Source organism: Hippoglossus stenolepis, chromosome 2 (genome assembly GCF_022539355.2).
Source record: "Hippoglossus stenolepis isolate QCI-W04-F060 chromosome 2, HSTE1.2, whole genome shotgun sequence".
NCBI classification, from domain to species: domain Eukaryota; kingdom Metazoa; phylum Chordata; class Actinopteri; order Pleuronectiformes; family Pleuronectidae; genus Hippoglossus; species Hippoglossus stenolepis.
This window is the reverse complement of record NC_061484.1, coordinates 11,739,935-11,758,968: the sequence shown is the minus strand read 5'-3', so window position 1 is coordinate 11,758,968 and position 19,034 is coordinate 11,739,935. Positions and strand designations below refer to the sequence as shown.

Here is a 19,034-nt window from a genome sequence, read left to right as displayed (position 1 = left end):
GATTAAGGGTGACCTTACCCAGTATAAGCATGGTGTTCCTAATGAAGTGATCAGTGAGTGCATTGTGCTTTGCTGAAAGCAGCACTGCACGTGGCCTGCTGTCTTTGCCCTGCCGAGGCCTGAGTCTGGGTTTGATGGATGAGAGTGCAGATGAAGCAATGGCAAGTTAACATCAATCCATCCATTTTGTAAGCAGCTTATCTTGTTCAGGGCCGTGGAGGGCAGGAGCCTATTCCAGCACACACTGAGTGAGAGGCTGGGTACAGCAAGGACGCCAAGCTGTCACAGGGATAACACACATCCAGACATGTAATGATATTCATTATTCTTTTTAAGAGGAAGAAAAAGGAGGAGGGTTTCAAGAAGGTGACTTTTGAGAGTTTTGTCCAGACACTCAATGAAACAAAATTGATGGAGTGTAGCAGTTTGCCGTCTGAAGTCCCTCAAGTATTTCTGCGGATTACCCTGCTGATCCCTTGTTTTATTCATAATGTTTTCATATTATATTCCATGGCCTTAACTTCACCACTCACACCAGCAAATCATTTAAAAGTTTTTAGATTTGTTACTTTTAGATGCCAATCTCCTCATGTAACCACGAATACAACACATTTATTGACCTTGTATATGGTGACATAATTCCATGTTGCATTACATTTACATTAAAACTCTGTATCCTTTAATATCTGTATTCTTGCTTTATTCCTCATTCTCATGCTCCATTGCTCGGTCTTATATCCAGTGTTCCTTATGCAACTTTCAACCATGTGTTTGCATTTATTCTGTGAAATTGTCAGCTGTGCTCGTAGCTAATATCTGATGCCAATCACCTCCTATAACCACAAATACAACATATTTATTGAACGTAATGGTTAGGTTACATTTCACCAGCAAATCATTTTAAAGCTGTAGATTTGTTACTTTTAGATGCCAATCTCCTAAAGTAACAACAAAAATAACACATGTTGCAATAAATTGTATTTACATTTACATTAAACTCTGTTTCCTTTAATATCAGTTGTCCTGCTTTATTCCTCATTATCATGCTCCATTGCAATGTTTTATATCCAGTGTTCCTTATGCAACTTTCAACAACTTGCTTGCAGTCGGGTATTAACTTGTAGTTGCACGCTACTGTATGTACTGTAAGAAGATAGATAGATAGATAGATAGATAGATAGATAGATAGATAGATAGATAGATAGATAGATAGATAGATAGATAGATAGATAGATAGATAGTAGATAGATAGATAGAAGATAGATAATAGATAGATAGATAGGGGTTTGTTGGTTGGTTAGTTGGTTAGTTTGTTGGATGGTTTGTTGGTTGGTATGTTGGTATGTTGGATGGTTGTTATGTTAGATGGTTGATTATTTGGTATGTTGGTATGTTGGTATGTTCGATGATTTGTTGGTTGGTATGTTGGTATGTTCGATGATTTGTTGGTTGGTATGTTGGTTTGTTCGATGATTTGTTGGTTGGTATGTTGGATGTTTGGTTGGTTGGTAAATTGGATGTTTGGTTGGTTGGTATACTGGATGGTTGGATGGTTTGTTGGTAAGTTGGTTGATTGGTTCGATGGAAATCACAACGGATTTCTGTGCTATCTCTGCTAATCCAGACAACCTGAGTCGATTTTTCTCTAGATTGAATGCAGCACACTTCTGCCATGACGACATTAACCATTACTGAAATTTTAGTGGAATATGGTAAAGGTAACTCTCGTCATTTAGTGGCTGTTCCTCCATTGTTAGTCGGGGGTGCGTTGAATGAATGAGGCGCCGGAGGTGTCGCTGGCCCTTTAACACATGTTTTGACGCCGCACGTGCTCGCCTTATATGGAGCAGCAACAAACGGTGACCGCGAGTTACCTCTGCTGCGCTGCAGACCGGGGCCGTATAAAAGCTGCTGGAGGGAAAAAAAAGTGTTTGTCAGCCTCAGAGAAGAGAAGAGGAGACGAGTCCAGTGGATCTCCACGGACATTACTGTGTGTTTAATATAATACTGGATGAGGAATTGCATTTCATGAGAAGACAAGGAGAGGACTCACACAGCGTTCAGGAGCCAGCTCGGTGAGTTTACACTTTTTTTTGATGAGTTTCTTTGTTGGAGCATCAGTTAAAAAAAAGAGAGAGATGCCACAGTTGTGTCGCAGTTAAAACATGGTTTTTATTTGTCCGTGTATTGTTAGCTCAACGCTTCTGTTCACTCTGAGTAATGCAAAAAGATATACTATGCTGTTGAACGCAATTACATCCCGATAACAAGGCTATTAACAGGGGGTTGTTTTAATTTGTTTTAACGCCACAAAGTTAAAGATGCGATCCAATGTGCTGAAGTGACTTTATATGCTCAGACTAATGTTGTTATTTAGATAAAGTGACAACAACGATTTTGGCTGTTTTTGCTCTTTGATCATTCAAGTCAGTCTCATCTTCCACCGTGTGTGAGTCAAGGTAGCGACAGTCTGCACGTGACCTCCGGTGCTGGATCTAAAAAATAAAAGCCTCTCTGTGGCGAGTTATTTATCTGATAAGGAAAATGTATCTTAAAAGGATAAAAAAAGGTCATAGGAAAGACAATGCATTACTTATCTCTCATATTCTACCATTTATGAAATAAAAAGACAGCATGTTGGAAATCGGGTTTCGAATCACATTTGGTGTAGCTTTATTGTGAAAGGCTGGTTCGCCGTGCTGGCAGGTAGACCGTGTCCGACTTGACGCTGCTGTGGCTCAGCATCGCGGAGCTGGATGACCGACAGTAACCTCGGTTCAGGGGAACAATGAAACTTAAGCACAGAAGTCAGTCGGATGTGTTTTCTGACACAATGTTGATGTTAAGTCCCAGTGCAGAGGATGTCTTGTTATGATTCTCAATTACAGCCTCGTTTTTCATCCCTTTCATCGTTGTTTAGTTTTATTTCTATTTAACCCCCCCCCCCCCAAATGTGTGCGCTGTAATGTTCCGTGATTCGTGTTTTCTCTTCTATTAATGTGCGTGTGAAGAGTTGAGATCGAAAAAATATCTGCTTCCTCTTTTCATTCGTCGTCTGAAGAAGCAAAAAAAAAAATGTCTCTTTCATGCAAAAGCAGCGACGCTTCTCTGACACCTTTTCCCCCTCATGGCATTAAAAAAAAAACGTTCCTTTTTCTTTTTGCATTTTTTAACAACATGCCCAAAAATGTGTTCAGAAAACGAGGGGAGACAATGGAGGGAAACAATCCATGAGTGTGATATAACACGTGAACGAGGATTGATGGTAAACAAGTACAAAAACGAAATATTTAGCGTGTACCACTAGGGGCGCCCTGGCTCTGCACCATTTGGCCTGATAAACATACAGACGGATAAAACCCTCACCAGACGGCGAACATCCAAAATCACACTGTACGTGGAGATAAACTCAAAATGAGTCAAGATGCTCAGATTGACTGATCAGAAAAGTGTGATGCACTGATGACAGATGGACGAAAATCAGGTCTTTGAATTGGTGATAAACATTTCCACACAGTGTGAGTATATGAAGCTCTAAAAGGAGCTGGTAGAGTTCCTTTCCCTGATCAAATGTAGGATTTACTTATAAGGGAAGGGAGGACAAAAATACCCTCAGAGTTTGTCAGCCACAGGAGTAAACTGTTATGTAGTCTACACACACGCACATATAGATATATATATAGATATATACATATATCTATATATATACCCACACTTTCACTACAGCAAATGTACAGACCAAAATTGAACGTTGTGTTTTTTAACCTCTTTCCTTTCGTAGGATTTGCATAGAAGCGTAGTTTGATACACTCAGAGAGAAAAACAACAACGTGTTTAAACAAAGACGTGATCTTCAAGGGCTCATATTGTGTCTTTGTGAAATCTCCCTATCTGCTTCTGCAATTATTTACCCAGTGAAATTGCTGTGTGTGTTTTTTAAATGAGTTAGTCCACAGCAGTTATTTTACATTGTTAATCACTGAAACGCCTGACTGCTGTTTGAGCCCTGAGCGTGCTTGCCAGTAAAGTGAGTGAGTCAGAGAGAAAACAGATGCCCCCCGGTACAGCAGATATTGCACATCGGTCACTCTTGTTTGTCGATCCCAAAGTTCCTGTTTGGTTTTTTATTGCAACATATTCCACATTCCACTGGATTTATTTTATTTAATGCAGCCAACTGCGCGCAGAAGTGGAAAATTTTGATTTACTGGTATTTAGTACTGATACTTGCATCCTCTTGGCTTTTCCCAACTCGTAGAGGGAAATGGATGTAATGCCAGAGGGCATAGATTGTGGCAGTGATGTTATAAATTAGATTCACCCTGTGAGCAAATGGAGGCTGCTGAACATGGTGTTATTCCGGTTGCAGAAGAGAAAATGTGTTAAACCATAGAAAAGTGTGAACACCGTTTGATTAGGGATGGCCGTGTTCGAACATTAGTGTCCTAGACTGTGTTGTGCTGTACCACTCTCTATCACAACCAATCCGCTTCATTCTGTATAGAGGACGTTCAGCGCGACAAACAGGGTGTCCTTCATTCGCTGTCTAAACATTTACAGGATCGCCTTCAGATTCGAAGTAACAGAAACAAAACTCAGACAAATTTTCAGTGTTGCATGACATCCCGGGATTTTTGGTATTGCGTGTGTGGGGAAAGGAGAAGTGGTTTTAGCTGTGATGAATCCACAGCTAAAAATGAAACGTTTTCCTATGAGACATCTTTACTGCTTTAGATAACACAAATCTTTTCCCCGTGTGCCGTGAGCCACGATGACCTTAATAAGGAGTTACGGGTCTCAGTCAGTCTTGAGTGCCTGACCTGACTTATCTCGGAAAGACTAGGTGTCTGTCTTTGAAAACAGGGTTGTAAAATTATTACATGTTTCAGATTCCTCAGGCTTTGTCGTTTTGTTTATCATCCAGTTGGCAAAGTAAAAAAAATTTCTACAGAGATATAAAATATATAAAATCCCAAAGTTGCATCATGTATTTTGTGTGCTTTGGTCTTCTTCCCGGAATTGCGTTGTCAGGGGGTTGGACCTGGTGGGCTGATCGGACCATGTTGCATTAAAACAAATCAGTACTCAAACTCAAGGACATTTCAAACTGCAAATAGAGAAAACAAATAGGGACAGGAACATACAAGAAACTGGTTTTCACTCAGAATGAGTTAAATGCCATTTGATAAATCTGACAAAACCCAAAGTCTGAGAGAAAATAGGAGTTAAAGTGTTAATCAGAGTGCTTTGATTAAACCCACCAGTGCTGTTTAATCACTGGGTTGTTTTGTTTAGATTGAACAAACGGCATGACCTGGGTTCGGAGGGATATTTCGACATTTACATCCAATGCAGTCTTGTGAATTGGGTATGAGGTGTAAATTGGGGGAAATATGTGATGATGAAAGGATTATCACCAACGTTCGCCACTGGAAAACTCCCGATCATCCTGCCATTTGAACCACAGGTCGACCTTTGAACAGATGAGTGTAAATGAAGTGGGCCCCAGTCTGCGGGGGTTAGCAGACGTCAGTCCACTTCATTCACTGAGTGTTGCTGCACTTCAGGCTGGTCGGAAAGTTTTCTCTGTCAGGTATATCTGTTTGTTCTTATGGCAGTGTAGTGTATTTATGTTTAAATTATATATTGTTTAAAGCAGCCAGATAAGGTTTGTTGGGTCCTTTTTTTGATTATTTTCCTTGATTATTTATTTTCACAATATTTCAAGAAAAGGTCTGATTTTGACTCGCTTTTCATGTCCTGTAAGTGGCAGCCACATTTGGTGCTGCTACATATGGTTGGTTCTGTCATCTGTTCATCATTATTGTTAACTTCCACTGTCGCCTGTTGTCCAATTCTAAGTTTGAAGTTATTGACACTGTCTCTTTTCTTTTCTTTGGGTTGACAGCGAGGAGCGGGAGCACACGCAGTGAGGTTGGGAAGACAACATGGCGGTCTTCACTCAACTGGGGTTACTGCTTTGGAAAAACTTCACCTACCGACGGAGACAGACTGTAAGTCGTAGTGCTTCTAATTACTGACTCACTAGAACAATGGACTGGGTGAAAACACACCCAATTTCATACTTGGTCGATTATTCTTTTATTTCCATGTTCTTTTTTTTTTTATTTCCATGTTTTTTTATTTTTTATTTCCATGTTCTTTATGATCAGGTTTTCAACACTGTGTTCATTATCACATAGATACACTCATTCGCTTATACTATATTGTCCCCTTGTTTGAAGGTTCCTAGGAAAATAATGTATGATATCAGTTTTTATATATCAGCAAAAAAGGCTTTTTACATGTTTAAACATGTGTTTAAGACATCTGCAGCCCACAACAATGAAAATGATGTAATTCTTATCTTGGCCACTCGAACTGAAAAGCCTTCCAGTACATGAGATAACTGTGACTCAGACAAAAATGTGACGGTGACACATTCACATGTCAAATCCATTATCCAGTGGACGTTTTGTGCTGGTCGATGCCCACACACTCAAAGTCATGTAGATCAAATTCAGCTCAAAGCTGCAGCATAGTGCTTCTTTTATAAGTGAGGAGGCTCATCTGCATACAATCAAACCATTTGTCCATCAGGCGGGAACCTTTCTTTAATGTGACGGCTGCGCCTGCTTGACATTCAGTCCAATTATTCCCAACAAAGGGCCACAGTGCATTTTCTAAGACAGTGGGTTTGTCCCCCTCCATGCTGCATTGTGGCCGTGCTGCTGAAGGCTGAGACACAGATGAGGTAGAGGGGCCATATGGAGCAGATGGACAAACACATCCTCTAAAACCCTGCAGAATGTGTCTCTCTCTATCTGTCTCTGTCTCGCTGTGTCCCCCCTAATTAACCCATATACTTTACCCAGACTCATGATGGGATTATTGTTTGTAAGGACAGCAGCTGACAGCCCCCCTACACACACACAAACACTCAAGATTAAGTTTTTTCTTTTGAAGCTGACCTTAGCTGCGCTGTAAGACCACAAAGAAAAAGATTCTCAATTCACTGTTTTGGAATGATTGACTCATCTATTTCCACGTGCTTTATCTCCCACTTTTATTTGCTTAATTATCACCCTGTCTGTCTTCCTGTCTCAGATCCAGCTGCTGATTGAGATAATCTGGCCCCTGTTCATCTTCTTCATCCTGATCTCAGTGCGGATGCACTATCCGCCCTACGAGCAACATGAATGTAAGTGGACGTAGAGAGAGTGATGGAGGGAGGGCTGATAGTTGCGAAAACTGCTTTCACTGAGCCTTGGACTGGTTTGACAGAACTTGCAATCTTCAATGAACACAGCATTAAACTAATTACATCTTTAAAATTACATTTCTTTACACACAGATATATATTTATATTTTTTATTTGAAATATTTGGGGATTTTATTTGTCCATCTATCAATCGTTATTTCTTATTTTTGACAAAGTTTTTGCCTCTTGCTTCTCGGTAAGATCAACATTGTTATCCAAGGTTTCTGTGTTATGCTCACAGGAGTATCTGTTGGATTTGTCAATATTTGTTTGCACTGTGTGATCATGCAATCGGGTCTTCAGCTCCTAGAAAAATAAATAGAATATCTTTCGTCGCCACAGCTGGTTTCACAACTTTGACCAGTTTGTAACTCAATAAGATTTTCACTTGTTCAAAGCACAAAAAAAATCTTTTATTTTCTTTGCACTTTTGGGAAGAAAAGCAGTGATCCATTACTCAATAAAAAATATTCCCTTGGGGATATTTATTATTTGAAGGCCTTTCAAGTATTTTCATTTGTTCAAAAATTATTCACTTTTAGTTAGTGCTTGTGAGTTTTGGGTGAACAAGTGCCATGGAAGAGATTTTGTGCAGGTTTATGCATGTTCACATAAACAGAGCTACATCAAGTGCAGTCACGTAATCGATATGAGCTTGCTGTTGACCAAATTAGTTTCCCTATTTGGAGCAAAGTCACCGCCACCAAATGACAGTGCACTCCCTACAAGTCAGTTTGAGCCCGGGTAACCCAGTGAAGACGTGTTTAACCTCCTGACCCACTTGTCGCATCGCATGCTTATCTTTGTAAAGCTAGTTAACCTCAGTCAATTACAGCAGTGGCAGTAAAGACAGCTGATAAGTAAAGTCAGTCCAAACAATCAAGACGAAAGACAAAGTCCAATTCCAGCTGATTATTTTTGTAACTCTTATTAAATGTTTCCCAGATTTGTTCTACATTAGTCATTTCAGCTCCTTAGTGAATGTTTTACACAGTGTTGAGTGTTGTTTGTTTACAGAGAAAAAGTATAAAAATAGTTAACCAAGGGTCTCAGGTTTTTGTGGTGGCAAGTAAAGAAAAAATAATTTGAAGCTGAGAAAAAGCTCTTAAAAATCAGAGCACTCATCTGATTAGCAAGACAAATATCCTAATATTCTCCTCTGAGGTTGTGTGTAAACTTTGACCTCCCCTTAAGTTTTAATTCCACAGTTATAAATTATCATGATTGTATGCTTATTTTTCCAGGCCATTTCCCAAACAAGGCCATGCCCTCTGCGGGTACCCTGCCCTGGATGCAAGGCATCATCTGTAACGCCAACAACCCCTGTTTCCGCCATCCTACTCCTGGAGAGAGTCCCGCGGTCGTGGGAAACTTCAATGACTCTATGTGAGCAACACAACCATGTTCAATAATCTATCATTAAACCTAATACATAGTTTTGTAAGATTGTTTTTGCAGTAATATAATACCTGCTTTTATCGGCATAATAATTGTGATCTGTTGTCTTTCTTTCATCATCAGAATCTCTCGTCTGTTCATCGATGCCAAAAAGATCCTGCTGTACACTCAGAACGATAAAAGCTACGAGGGCTACAAGGGGCTGCTGAGGGCCCTCAGGAAGCTGCAGAAGAACACTGCCCGTAAGTTTCATTATCTACTTGTTTTGTGTCTTTCATTCAGTTTTTTGAATGACACGTTGACTGATGAGATCTGTCATCTACCGCCCCCATTCAGCATGATCACCCATTCATCCCTTTTTCTTGCTAGTATGCTCATTTGAAGCTTAAAGGCACACCCCAACATAATTGCCTCAAATGTGCTGTGACATGCTTTCAAGTGCAAGAGAATTGTTTCCAGTGTAGTTTTTATTTCCAAGAACTTTAATGTAAAAAGATGAAAATAATGTACAAAGTGAATTTTTAATGAATGATTAATAACTTGTGAAAACTACTTTAAGTGCCTTAAACCAGGGGGGCCTCTGCAGCTTATATAACTCTGAATCTTTGGAGACTTGTCAAGGGTGTAACATGTCCCGCTCTTATCACTGTTGGCCAGCCGCGGGGGGGGGCCATCTCCCCCAAAAGCCAGTGGGTGTTGACTCTCTGCGTCTCTTATGACGAGGTCGTTCAAGGAAAGAAAAGTGTGCACCACCCTGACAGTAGCTGCACAATCACGGCACAGATCTGGCAGTTAAAATGTCAAGTTGTCCCGGCTGGAATTTTGCTGCTTCCTGCGTACGTGGAAAGACGAGACATGTTGTTTACCGCTGATAAAGAGCACACTTTGCAGCAAACTCTGTTATCACATTTTTGCCAACATGTTCAAACATGATCCTATGTACAGTATGAGTGCTGAGGTTTCAAAACTGAAAAGGGAGGAGAGAGAAAAAGGGGAGAGAGTCATCATTGCGGCTGTGGCTGTTGCCGAGCAGAGAAAAATCACCTTTCTAAAATAACATTGATGACACTGCTGTGCAGACTAGGTCAGAGCAACTTGAAAACAGGAAAGAGGGCAGCATTTACCTCTGCCACCATTTCACTTCACTTAGAGAAACATTAATCTCGCTCAGAAAAGATTTTGCTCAGAATTGTTTTTTAATTCATCACCCATTACTCTGGTGCTGGGAGCAGTCCCTGTTTTCCAGTCAACAGAACACAATGAGGACATAAAGAAAAACATGTAATGAATATGGAGGATAATAAGACAAGAAGGGGCACTGATGCAACTTTTCCCCTTGCTTTATTGCACTGCATGTGCGCACTTCATTACAATTGATTTCTATAGTGCACAACTGTCTGATAGCACTCAATCCCTATATGCTTTATCTTTGCTTCTAATCCACGTGAGGTAAAAGCCCTGATGTAACGTGGGCACATCAGTCATGATGCAGGAGGAGGCGAACTGCACAGTTACACTATAGGAATAACAGCATGGTTCAAAGAGGCCCTGCACGTGTCAGTTAATAATTCAGCGACTGGCGGGGTCAGCAAACAAGATTTACAGTGACCGGGGGGTGGGAAAGGTCAGGGAGAGGTATGAGCTTTTTGTCCATAGTCTCACAAGATAAACAACACAGGATCATCTAATGCATTTCTGCTTTATGAGACTGTACAGATTTTAAATCTGCTTCTTGCCAAATAGATGAATAGAGGAGAGAGGAATATGTACATGCACCATAGGTTTCCACATCTTATGTTTTTAGCCTTTCACCACCTTCATATTTTATCTGACTGGCTGCGTTAAAAGACTCCATTTGATGCACAGGCCTGATGTGTCCGAGTCCGATCTTTTAAAATGGACACCTAAGCCTTTTTCTGCCTTTTTTTCTTGACTGTACATATTACTTTACATTTCACATAACACACTCAGATCCCTGAAACTGCATCGCTATAAAGGAAACCTAAGGACTAAATCAAGTCCAGCAGGCTAACCTGTCAACCTCAACACTTACTTTAACCTTAAATCCATCTCCATCTGTAAATGATTACACCCTTAAAACTTTTCTTTGTTTTTCAGAATTACATATTCTAAATGTTTGTCATGAAAACATTTCTCTCATGGCCTTAAAATGCCTTAAATGTAACTTTACCCCTACTTTCCTCATTTTGTAACTGGCATCTAGGAATCAGGTTCAGAAAAAAAAGTCAAACTCCAATTATAAAATCTAAGATGTTATTTCCGTCCAAGTCTCAAAGCGATCCACCCACCACACGACCGTCTTGTGAGTTGATTCCTCTGCGGTCAGAATTTATGCAGCAGCCATCTTTAGTTGATCTGACTGCAGAAACGCCTCTGTGCTTCGCGTCTGTTTGTGGACTAGTCTAAGTGTGATGCCACTGGTGTTTGGGGTGTGTGAGGTCAGGACAGTTTAATTTAACACCGGATCAACACCAGCAGAAACATGTATCGACATGTAAGAGTAAATGAAGGGCTCACAACTGTTCAACGTAGGAAAAACACACACAGATAAGTTTAGTCACTTCTTACGTTGTCTTAGTTAAAAATGTTTCTGTGCCTGATAATGCGCAGGTTTAATCCACTATCGCAGTGCAAATACAAACAAACACTCACAGATTACGATAAAACAAGGAAATTGACAGCAAAAACAAGCACCGTTACTGACTACACCAACTGTTGCACCATTCAGTCCAGTGTATCCTCAAGGGCCTCCAGATGCAATGCACCATGGGAGCTGTAACTTCCTACAGAGGCACTGATTAGACCTTATTAGCACTCCCTGGTTGCTCACCCCTGAGACTTGCATGCACACACAGGTCTCATGGGGAGACAGAAATGATAGGGATGCATGTGTAACACACACTCACACTCGCACCTAAATAGCATTCACTCAGTCAGGAGGCAGCGAGGGAGAGTGACCTGTGTTCCCCCCCCGGACACACAGAAACACTCTGTTCTCTTTCACTTCCTCCCAAAGGATGCTCAGTTCACAAAAAGCAAAGCGTTTCCTGTTTTGTGTGTCTGTGTGTGTGTGTCTGTGCGTCATTTGATAGCTCTAAAAAAAAAAAATAGAAAGAAAAATGTTCACAGGAGATTAAAGGACATGTCTTTTATGCAGCTCTTAAATTGAGCCTCTGAAGCCTTTTTCAGACATGAAAATTGCCGGACCCAATTGTTTGGATTATTTACTGGAGTTTTCCTTTTATATATGGAGAACACAGCAGGAGATTGTCAAGGTCAGACAAGTTCACAACAACAGGAAAATATCCCAAGCATTCAGGCGAGGGGCGGCGTCTGGGTAGAGCATGCAAGAGGCAGGACATGCCGTTTAAATTCTGCGGCGGGAATAATGTGTTTTTGTTAAGACACATCACCAAAAGCTCTCAGCTCGTATCTTTTCAAGTTGACATCATTGTCTGCGTCTGGTACATGTAGAATCTCACTTAAAGCCCTTCCGGATTATTTCAGGAGAAGATCCGGAGTTCAGTGCATATCTAAAAGCAGCATGAGTGAGACGGGGATTATTAGCTCAGGCCTCCTTAAAAACCCAGCACCCAGTGCACCCAGCACAACTCCATCCTCATACCAGTGTAGAGGCTCTGAAAGCAAACTGTACATTTGGTTACCAGTAACTAAAACGAGTTAATAGAACAGAAATGACCGCAAAGGGCATTTTATCAAATCCATGTGCACATGTTTGAACCAGTGGACAGAACGAACATCCAGGCAACAAAGATTATAGCAGGACACATACAAAATGATGACATACAAAATCTAACATTGCTGATAAAATGTATTCTACTGTCTGCAAACAACTGCTTTAAACCTGCACCCTTGGTTATTTGTATGCTTGAGAACAATAAATACCTGTTAAGTCGACTGTGCTTGGAGCGGATGAGCATATAAAAGAGGAAGAGGTAGAAAAACAAAATTAGAAATCCTGTGTGACAGTCGGACCTCTGACCTTCAGTCTCACAAGGATTACTTTGACATATTTTTACATGATTATTTGAAACTTTGTCCACGTTTGGATAGAATATAACAGGTTCCCCTTTAAAACATGTACTCATAATTCAACTCAGAGAAATGAGCAAAGTTGAACTGAAAGTAGGTAAAAGGTGGAAAGAAAATTTGGGAGGAGGAGAGTTAGACGGAGAGAGACGGAGACGCAGAGTGCGAGTATCTAGGCTAAAGTGGAATGTCCTACAGTAACCCCTGACTCAAGAAAAGGGAGCAGTGTGTGTGGGTGTTTTTACAGCCACACAGCTGACTCAGGCCAGTTCCAGAAATGGTTCAGCTAGAGAACAAAAGCCTCTCAGAGCTCTTATTTGAATATAAAATATGATTTGGCATGCTATCATTTTATCCAGTTGTGTATTTTTTTGTTCTCGGCTTGATTTATTAAATACTGTGGTTATTACTCGTCCTCAAATCATGTGTTCTTTCTCTGAGGTTTTCACTGCTCAGGGATTTATAGGATTGTAAGAGCTATAATACTCTCAGATGTGTCATGATGATTTAATAAGTTTATATGTTTCATTTCTAGGTTTCAAGTTGAAGGACTTTTTGAAAGACAATGAGACCCTTTCCCACTTCCTGCACCACAATGCCTCACTTCCTCGTCATGCTTTGAAACAGATAGTGGAGGCTGACGTCAATCTGGAGAAGGTAAACTGTCACATTTCCTAACTTTTCTTTAAATAAATCCCTTCTGTATTTGAAACCTCATATTCCCTTCTTATGGTTCCAAACTGTATTGTCCAATAATGCAGGCATCAATGGAAATGTATCTTTCGCCGATTTGTGGAACACAAAATAAGACAGTACAGTAAGACACAAACAACAGTAACAGTATAGCAACAGGAGAAAAAAATGAAGATTAAGTCAAAGTTGACCCATGGGAATTAAAAACTAAATATTAAATCCTTCCTCAAGTTCCTCCTCTGTTGCTATTGAGCCGCATAATGCCAGTGACGATAACAGATTCTTTTTCTAACTGCACTTCTCTGCACAGAGGGGCTCTGAAGCTGCTGAAGCCCCTTTGTTGTGTCCCTTTCACATATGAGATAATCATACTGGCCTGGCCACACTGCTGGTGCACAAAACCAGTGACCATGGCTCTACAGCATCTGTCGGGCAACAGGCCTCAGTTGCTATAAGCCCTTAATACCAGACAGAATCCCTGTGACAGGGGGTGTCACAGTGGGTACCTAACCCACCTCTCTCTCTCTCTCTCTCTCTCTCTCTCTCGTCTTTTTCTTCCTCATGTTTCTTATCCCACACCAAGAAAATCTAATTCGATTTCTGATAATTTTTTCGCTCATTTTCCTTTTTCAGTAACCCTCATTTTTCTCGTCTCCCTTCATCTTTTTCTCACTTATTTACGCCCCATATTTATCACTCAAGTCTCACACACACTTGCTCATTAGACTTCCTCGGTCCACCCCAACAACAGCTCCCAGCCCGGCCCGTCACAACATCCCTGCTTTACAATTGGAGGGTGGGAGTCACATGACTGCCCCTCTTCCCTCCTCCTTTCCCCCCCCTGATTTCTCTTCACGTGCGGAGGCAGAGACTCAGAGACTCATTCACGTTCCACCATAGGATTCTGTTAACCAATCACCTTTCTCACAGACATCTATTGATCAAACAGGATGCAGCTTAGACTAAAGGACTATAAGTGTATCCATTAGTCCAGCATGGTCGATAGAAACATTATTTAAGGAAAGGGGTTGAAAATGAATGGAAGCATATTGTTGCTGGGGCCCCTCGTTACATGGAGCATTTTTTCAATTATCCTGCAGCAGTGAAATGCACGAAGGCACAGACATAGAGATCTGTCAGAGGAACAATATGTTTTGAATTCTCAGCTGGATGATGAATATGACTCCTCCAAACCGATGGCCGTAAAACCTTGATGTTTTTTAAAGATTATCAGCTGTCACTACTGTATGTGGTAGACATGATGCCATAAGACAGTCAAGGACATTTCGAAGATAAGTCAGTGTGCCCCCCTCTCTCTCTCTCTCTCACTCTCACTCTCACTCTCACTCTCACACACAAACATGTGTTTGAACATCTTGACTCTGTCAGAGAAAACGGAGCGTCTGTCCTTGAACGCTCTGATGTCCCAAGACATTTGTTACTCCGCACACACGGGCACAGCTGTACTGTCCATTCTAAGTAATGTGTTCAACATTCAACAACACAGGGATGGACAAGAATTTTTGAAATGACAAAGATAATTTTATCTAAAGATACATGGCATTTTATTAGAGTCTGAGTAGAATCAAGCTTCAGTGTATGAATCCCTGCTTTGGCCCAGCATTGATATTCACAACATTTATTTTCCTTATGGTAGCTCTGGTTTAATGAGCATCTTTGTGTAGTTCTCATCGTCAGGTGTTTTATAAATCCTTTTGACAAATACATAGCAGCAGAGAGCCAGGAACAAGCACCAAAGGGACTCAAATATTGTTACTCAACATGCAGAAGTTATTGTTAAGACATTGTGACTCTCGTTTCCCGTTAAATGAATGTTCTCTCAAGATTTTTTCCTGAAAAGAAAATAGAACTGGCAGGACTTTTTTGTTGTTTGGTGTCTGTTTCCAAGTAAAAGTGTTTTTGTAAACAGAAGAATGAGCAATCAATGAATTCATCAATCCCTTGTGCCTCCATGTTAACACCCATGTTAACATTTGAGCGTCTGACAAACTGGATATATTTTTATCTCCTCTCGTGTCCTTTCACACTCTCACACAATTCTCTGCTTTATCTAAACTGCTGTACTTTTGTTTTTCTTCCTTTATCCAGGTGCTGACTAAAGGTTTTGGCTTCCACCTCAGAGACCTCTGTAACAGCACGACACTGGAGGAGTTTGTCCACATTGCTGACCGCAATGTGTCGCTTATGACTCAAGAAATTATCTGCAAGTCCTCCAGCGACTGGCTTGACAAGGCCCAGAGCCACTTCCTGTCCAACCTAGACTTCCTCAAACCCATTCGGGTGAGTTCCTCTGTTCTGTATCACTTGTTCACCAGTTGGAGAGTTGGATGGTCACATATTTAATAATTGCCTGGGTTGGATTTTTCCATTGGGGTGTAACTGCTAGAGTTCTACCAATGAACGAACGGATCAAGAGCCATCTAGATCAGACAGGTTGTAACGAAACCCACTGTTAGAGTGTTACACCACCCCGAGATCTCCCCAGGACACGGCACCTGAAAGAGAAAGCCAGAAAGACTATCCCTTCTCATTTTAACTAGAAAATACACAGTATCATCATTCGCCTGTGTTTCTTCATCATAAAATTCCTGGAAGATCACTGGGTGTCCTCCAGCATAAACAGGATGGGGGTGTCTTTTTCAGGAAGTCAGTATAGATATTCCAAGAAATGGAGAGAATATGATCTGGACATGATGATGAAGTGCAAACACAAAGATACAAAAGAGAAAATGCAAACATGGCAGATACCTTTTCTTTCTTTACTGCAGAACTCTGTTTTCTGTATCCACTTCTTTTCCTCCCCCCACCCTCTTTCCTCTCTTTCCTGTCCATTGTCACCTCTTCCCTGCCTGTATCTTCTCAAACAGCCCCCCCCCACCTTCCATAAAACCCATGACCAACAGACACGTGAGTCAATGGTGAGGGGTGCCAGGAAATAGAAAAAGAAAACATTTTGTTCCGTGCTAGCAGTTGTTAAATGGTTATGGTCTTCAAACATTATCATTGCTCTAGAAATAAATCAAGCCAGCAATGCTTAACAACGCAGGTCCTCGCTGTGGTGTTAAAGGTATTGTGAAATGTTAACAGCACTTCTGCCTCCAGGTATGAGAGTGAAGTGGCTCCATATACGGATCTGATACATACAGTATATATGTACATATACATTTTGTTCTATGTCCAAACTTGCAAGAGAGAAATTCCTTTCCTTAAGTAACGAACTTGTGTTACATAATTCCACTTTCTCCCATTAATTACCCTGTGGTTTTTATGTCTGTGGGAGAGGGGAGGGGTCGTTATGGGACGAGAAAGGGCGACAGCAGCGTGAGCAAATGAGAAAGTAGAAAGCTATAGTGTCTTTCTTTCTTCCTAGAGGGCTGTTCTGTCTTCAGCCATTCGTGTGCTTTTGTTGAGTGTCAGATGTTCCAGCAGCTGACAACTTAGTGTGAAAGACAAGAGCAAACACACACACACACACACACACACACACACACACACACACACACACACACACACACACACACACACACACACACACACACACAAGCACACAAACCCACACACAGCACTTTGACAGACAGGAACACAGGAGGTCAAAGCCACACTGACTTGTTCTTTCTCAGCTCCCCTCGTCCCTCACCTTTGACCAAATGGTCTCTTGTTGTGCAAAAAACTTTCTGTAACTGGCCATGGCTGCCTTCCTCCCCTGCTCGTACATTATGGTGGATTTAGTTTAATTCTATTACACAGTGGAAAACCTCTGCAGCACATTAACGATTCCCTTTCTCTCCAACAGAAGGACGTGAAGTCGGATCCCAAAGTCGTTCAGGAGGTCTCAGCTGCAACCGACCATCTTCTGGAGAGCCTGGGGGCGCTGGCTGTGGAGGTAAATAAACCACACACGCACACGCACACACACGCACACACACACACACACACACACACACACACACACACACACACACACACACACACACACACACACACACACACACACACGCACTGGTTCAACATTCAGCCACATTAAGGCTTTTTAACTTTGTTCTACCACAGTGAAACTGCTTTAATTTTCAAAGAATCCCCTTCTTCCACCACAGATAAAAGCTTAAACAATAACAAACAGGCCGTGTGAAATGCTCCTGTTGTTAGTGGCACAAAAGCCTTGCTGAGCCACACACACACACACACACACACATGTGCTGAGAGCCCCTTTCCTCTCAGGCTCGTGCTCTGCTGAGTTGGCAGAAAATAAAGAGCCAGCTGTATGCATGTGATTTGTGCATTTCCTTTCCAAGCAGCTGTAAGAACATCAACGAGCTGGTCCTTAACCACTGATGTTGAAACCTAAGCTCCATGATTTTTTTATCCACTCTCCACTGTATCCGCTTCCTCTCTGCGTGGCACTGTGTCACAGGGCAATGATTTACAAACACAAAACCAAGGAATATGCAAAAGACAGTGGTTGAAGAACAGTGACCGAAGTTCTCCACCAACTCTGGTTGAGCACACATTGAGACTTTGTGCTTATTTGAGGCCAGTGGTACTTCAGGCAGGACCTGTGAACTCACTGTGGCATATTCAGTCATCTGTTTAATCAGGGATTATTGTGCTCCTCTTCAGTGTGTGTTACTTTGCTTCGAGCAGATTGTTTGGGTTTTGCTCGGCTGGTTCGGTAGATGAATGCCAGTATGTGAAACTGGCAGAATGGAGAAATGCACTCACGTAACCTCTAATTCAAAAGCAATAATCATCCGTCTGCCTGTGTTTCAATCCAGAGCTTATCACAGCTGAATGAAAGAAAAAATAATAGAGCGGCGGTAATGTATTTTCAAAATGTCTTTTCAGGAGGGAAGAAAAAGCTCATTTCAACATCTGCCACTGGTATGAAAATGTAGAAATGGAACTTGAAAAGCGGCAGAATAAACCAACTTTTTAGGCTAGAAAATGAAATCGAATTGCTCTGTTTTCTCACTTCAAAAAATTATATTTAGCAATAACAAAATAAGATGGACGTGTTGCAGCACCGTATTTTAATTAAAGAAACAAAATGTGCTAAGAAAAAAGCTAGAACAAAATCCAAGCCACTGTAATCAGACCTATGTTTATATTTATCTTCTCTGCACGCTGTTTGACCTGAGCTTATAAGCTGACAAGGAGAAGGTGTGAGTGTAGCATTGTGGAGGAATAAACTGAAGTGTTTATCACCCACTAGCTCACAGCCAAATGGGAAATGATGCAACAAGGTGTTAAAAAAGAGAATATCCTTCAGCAATTTCTCAATTAATACCCAGTTAAACATCCGTACTCTTAATGTATGGCTGTTGAGTCCTAATTATGTTGCAGTGTTAACCCTCTTAACCCTTGTTTGTGTTTGTAATCAGATTATTTAGTTGAGCTCAGGAGGCTGGCAGTGCGCAGGTTTGAACTCTAAAATATCTAAACTCCCACTCATTCCCGAAGCTGTAAACAACACCGAAGCCGTCTTTAGGATGGATGGTGAATGAGGAAAAAGAGGTCATGGATTTTTTTCCTTTGACAAAGCTAATAAATACATATCCTTTTATATCAATTTATTTTAATTTGAACCGTCATG

The 19,034-nt window shown here is 41.1% G+C and overlaps 1 protein-coding gene across 1 annotated transcript in view; it reads left to right on the top strand.

Moving 5' to 3' along the window:
* The first annotated feature begins 1,906 nt into the window (after positions 1 to 1,906).
* LOC118115595 (phospholipid-transporting ATPase ABCA1) overlaps positions 1,907 to 19,034 on the top strand; it is a 38,024-nt gene continuing 20,896 nt past the window's right edge. Inside the window, exons 1-8 of the mRNA XM_035166861.2 lie at positions 1,907 to 2,075; positions 5,909 to 6,014; positions 7,108 to 7,201; positions 8,506 to 8,647; positions 8,783 to 8,901; positions 13,266 to 13,387; positions 15,533 to 15,724; positions 17,238 to 17,327. Of these exons, the coding sequence (XP_035022752.1) occupies positions 5,949 to 6,014; positions 7,108 to 7,201; positions 8,506 to 8,647; positions 8,783 to 8,901; positions 13,266 to 13,387; positions 15,533 to 15,724; positions 17,238 to 17,327 (825 nt within the window). The 5' untranslated portion in view covers positions 1,907 to 2,075; positions 5,909 to 5,948. The remainder of the gene's footprint in view (positions 2,076 to 5,908; positions 6,015 to 7,107; positions 7,202 to 8,505; positions 8,648 to 8,782; positions 8,902 to 13,265; positions 13,388 to 15,532; positions 15,725 to 17,237; positions 17,328 to 19,034) is intronic.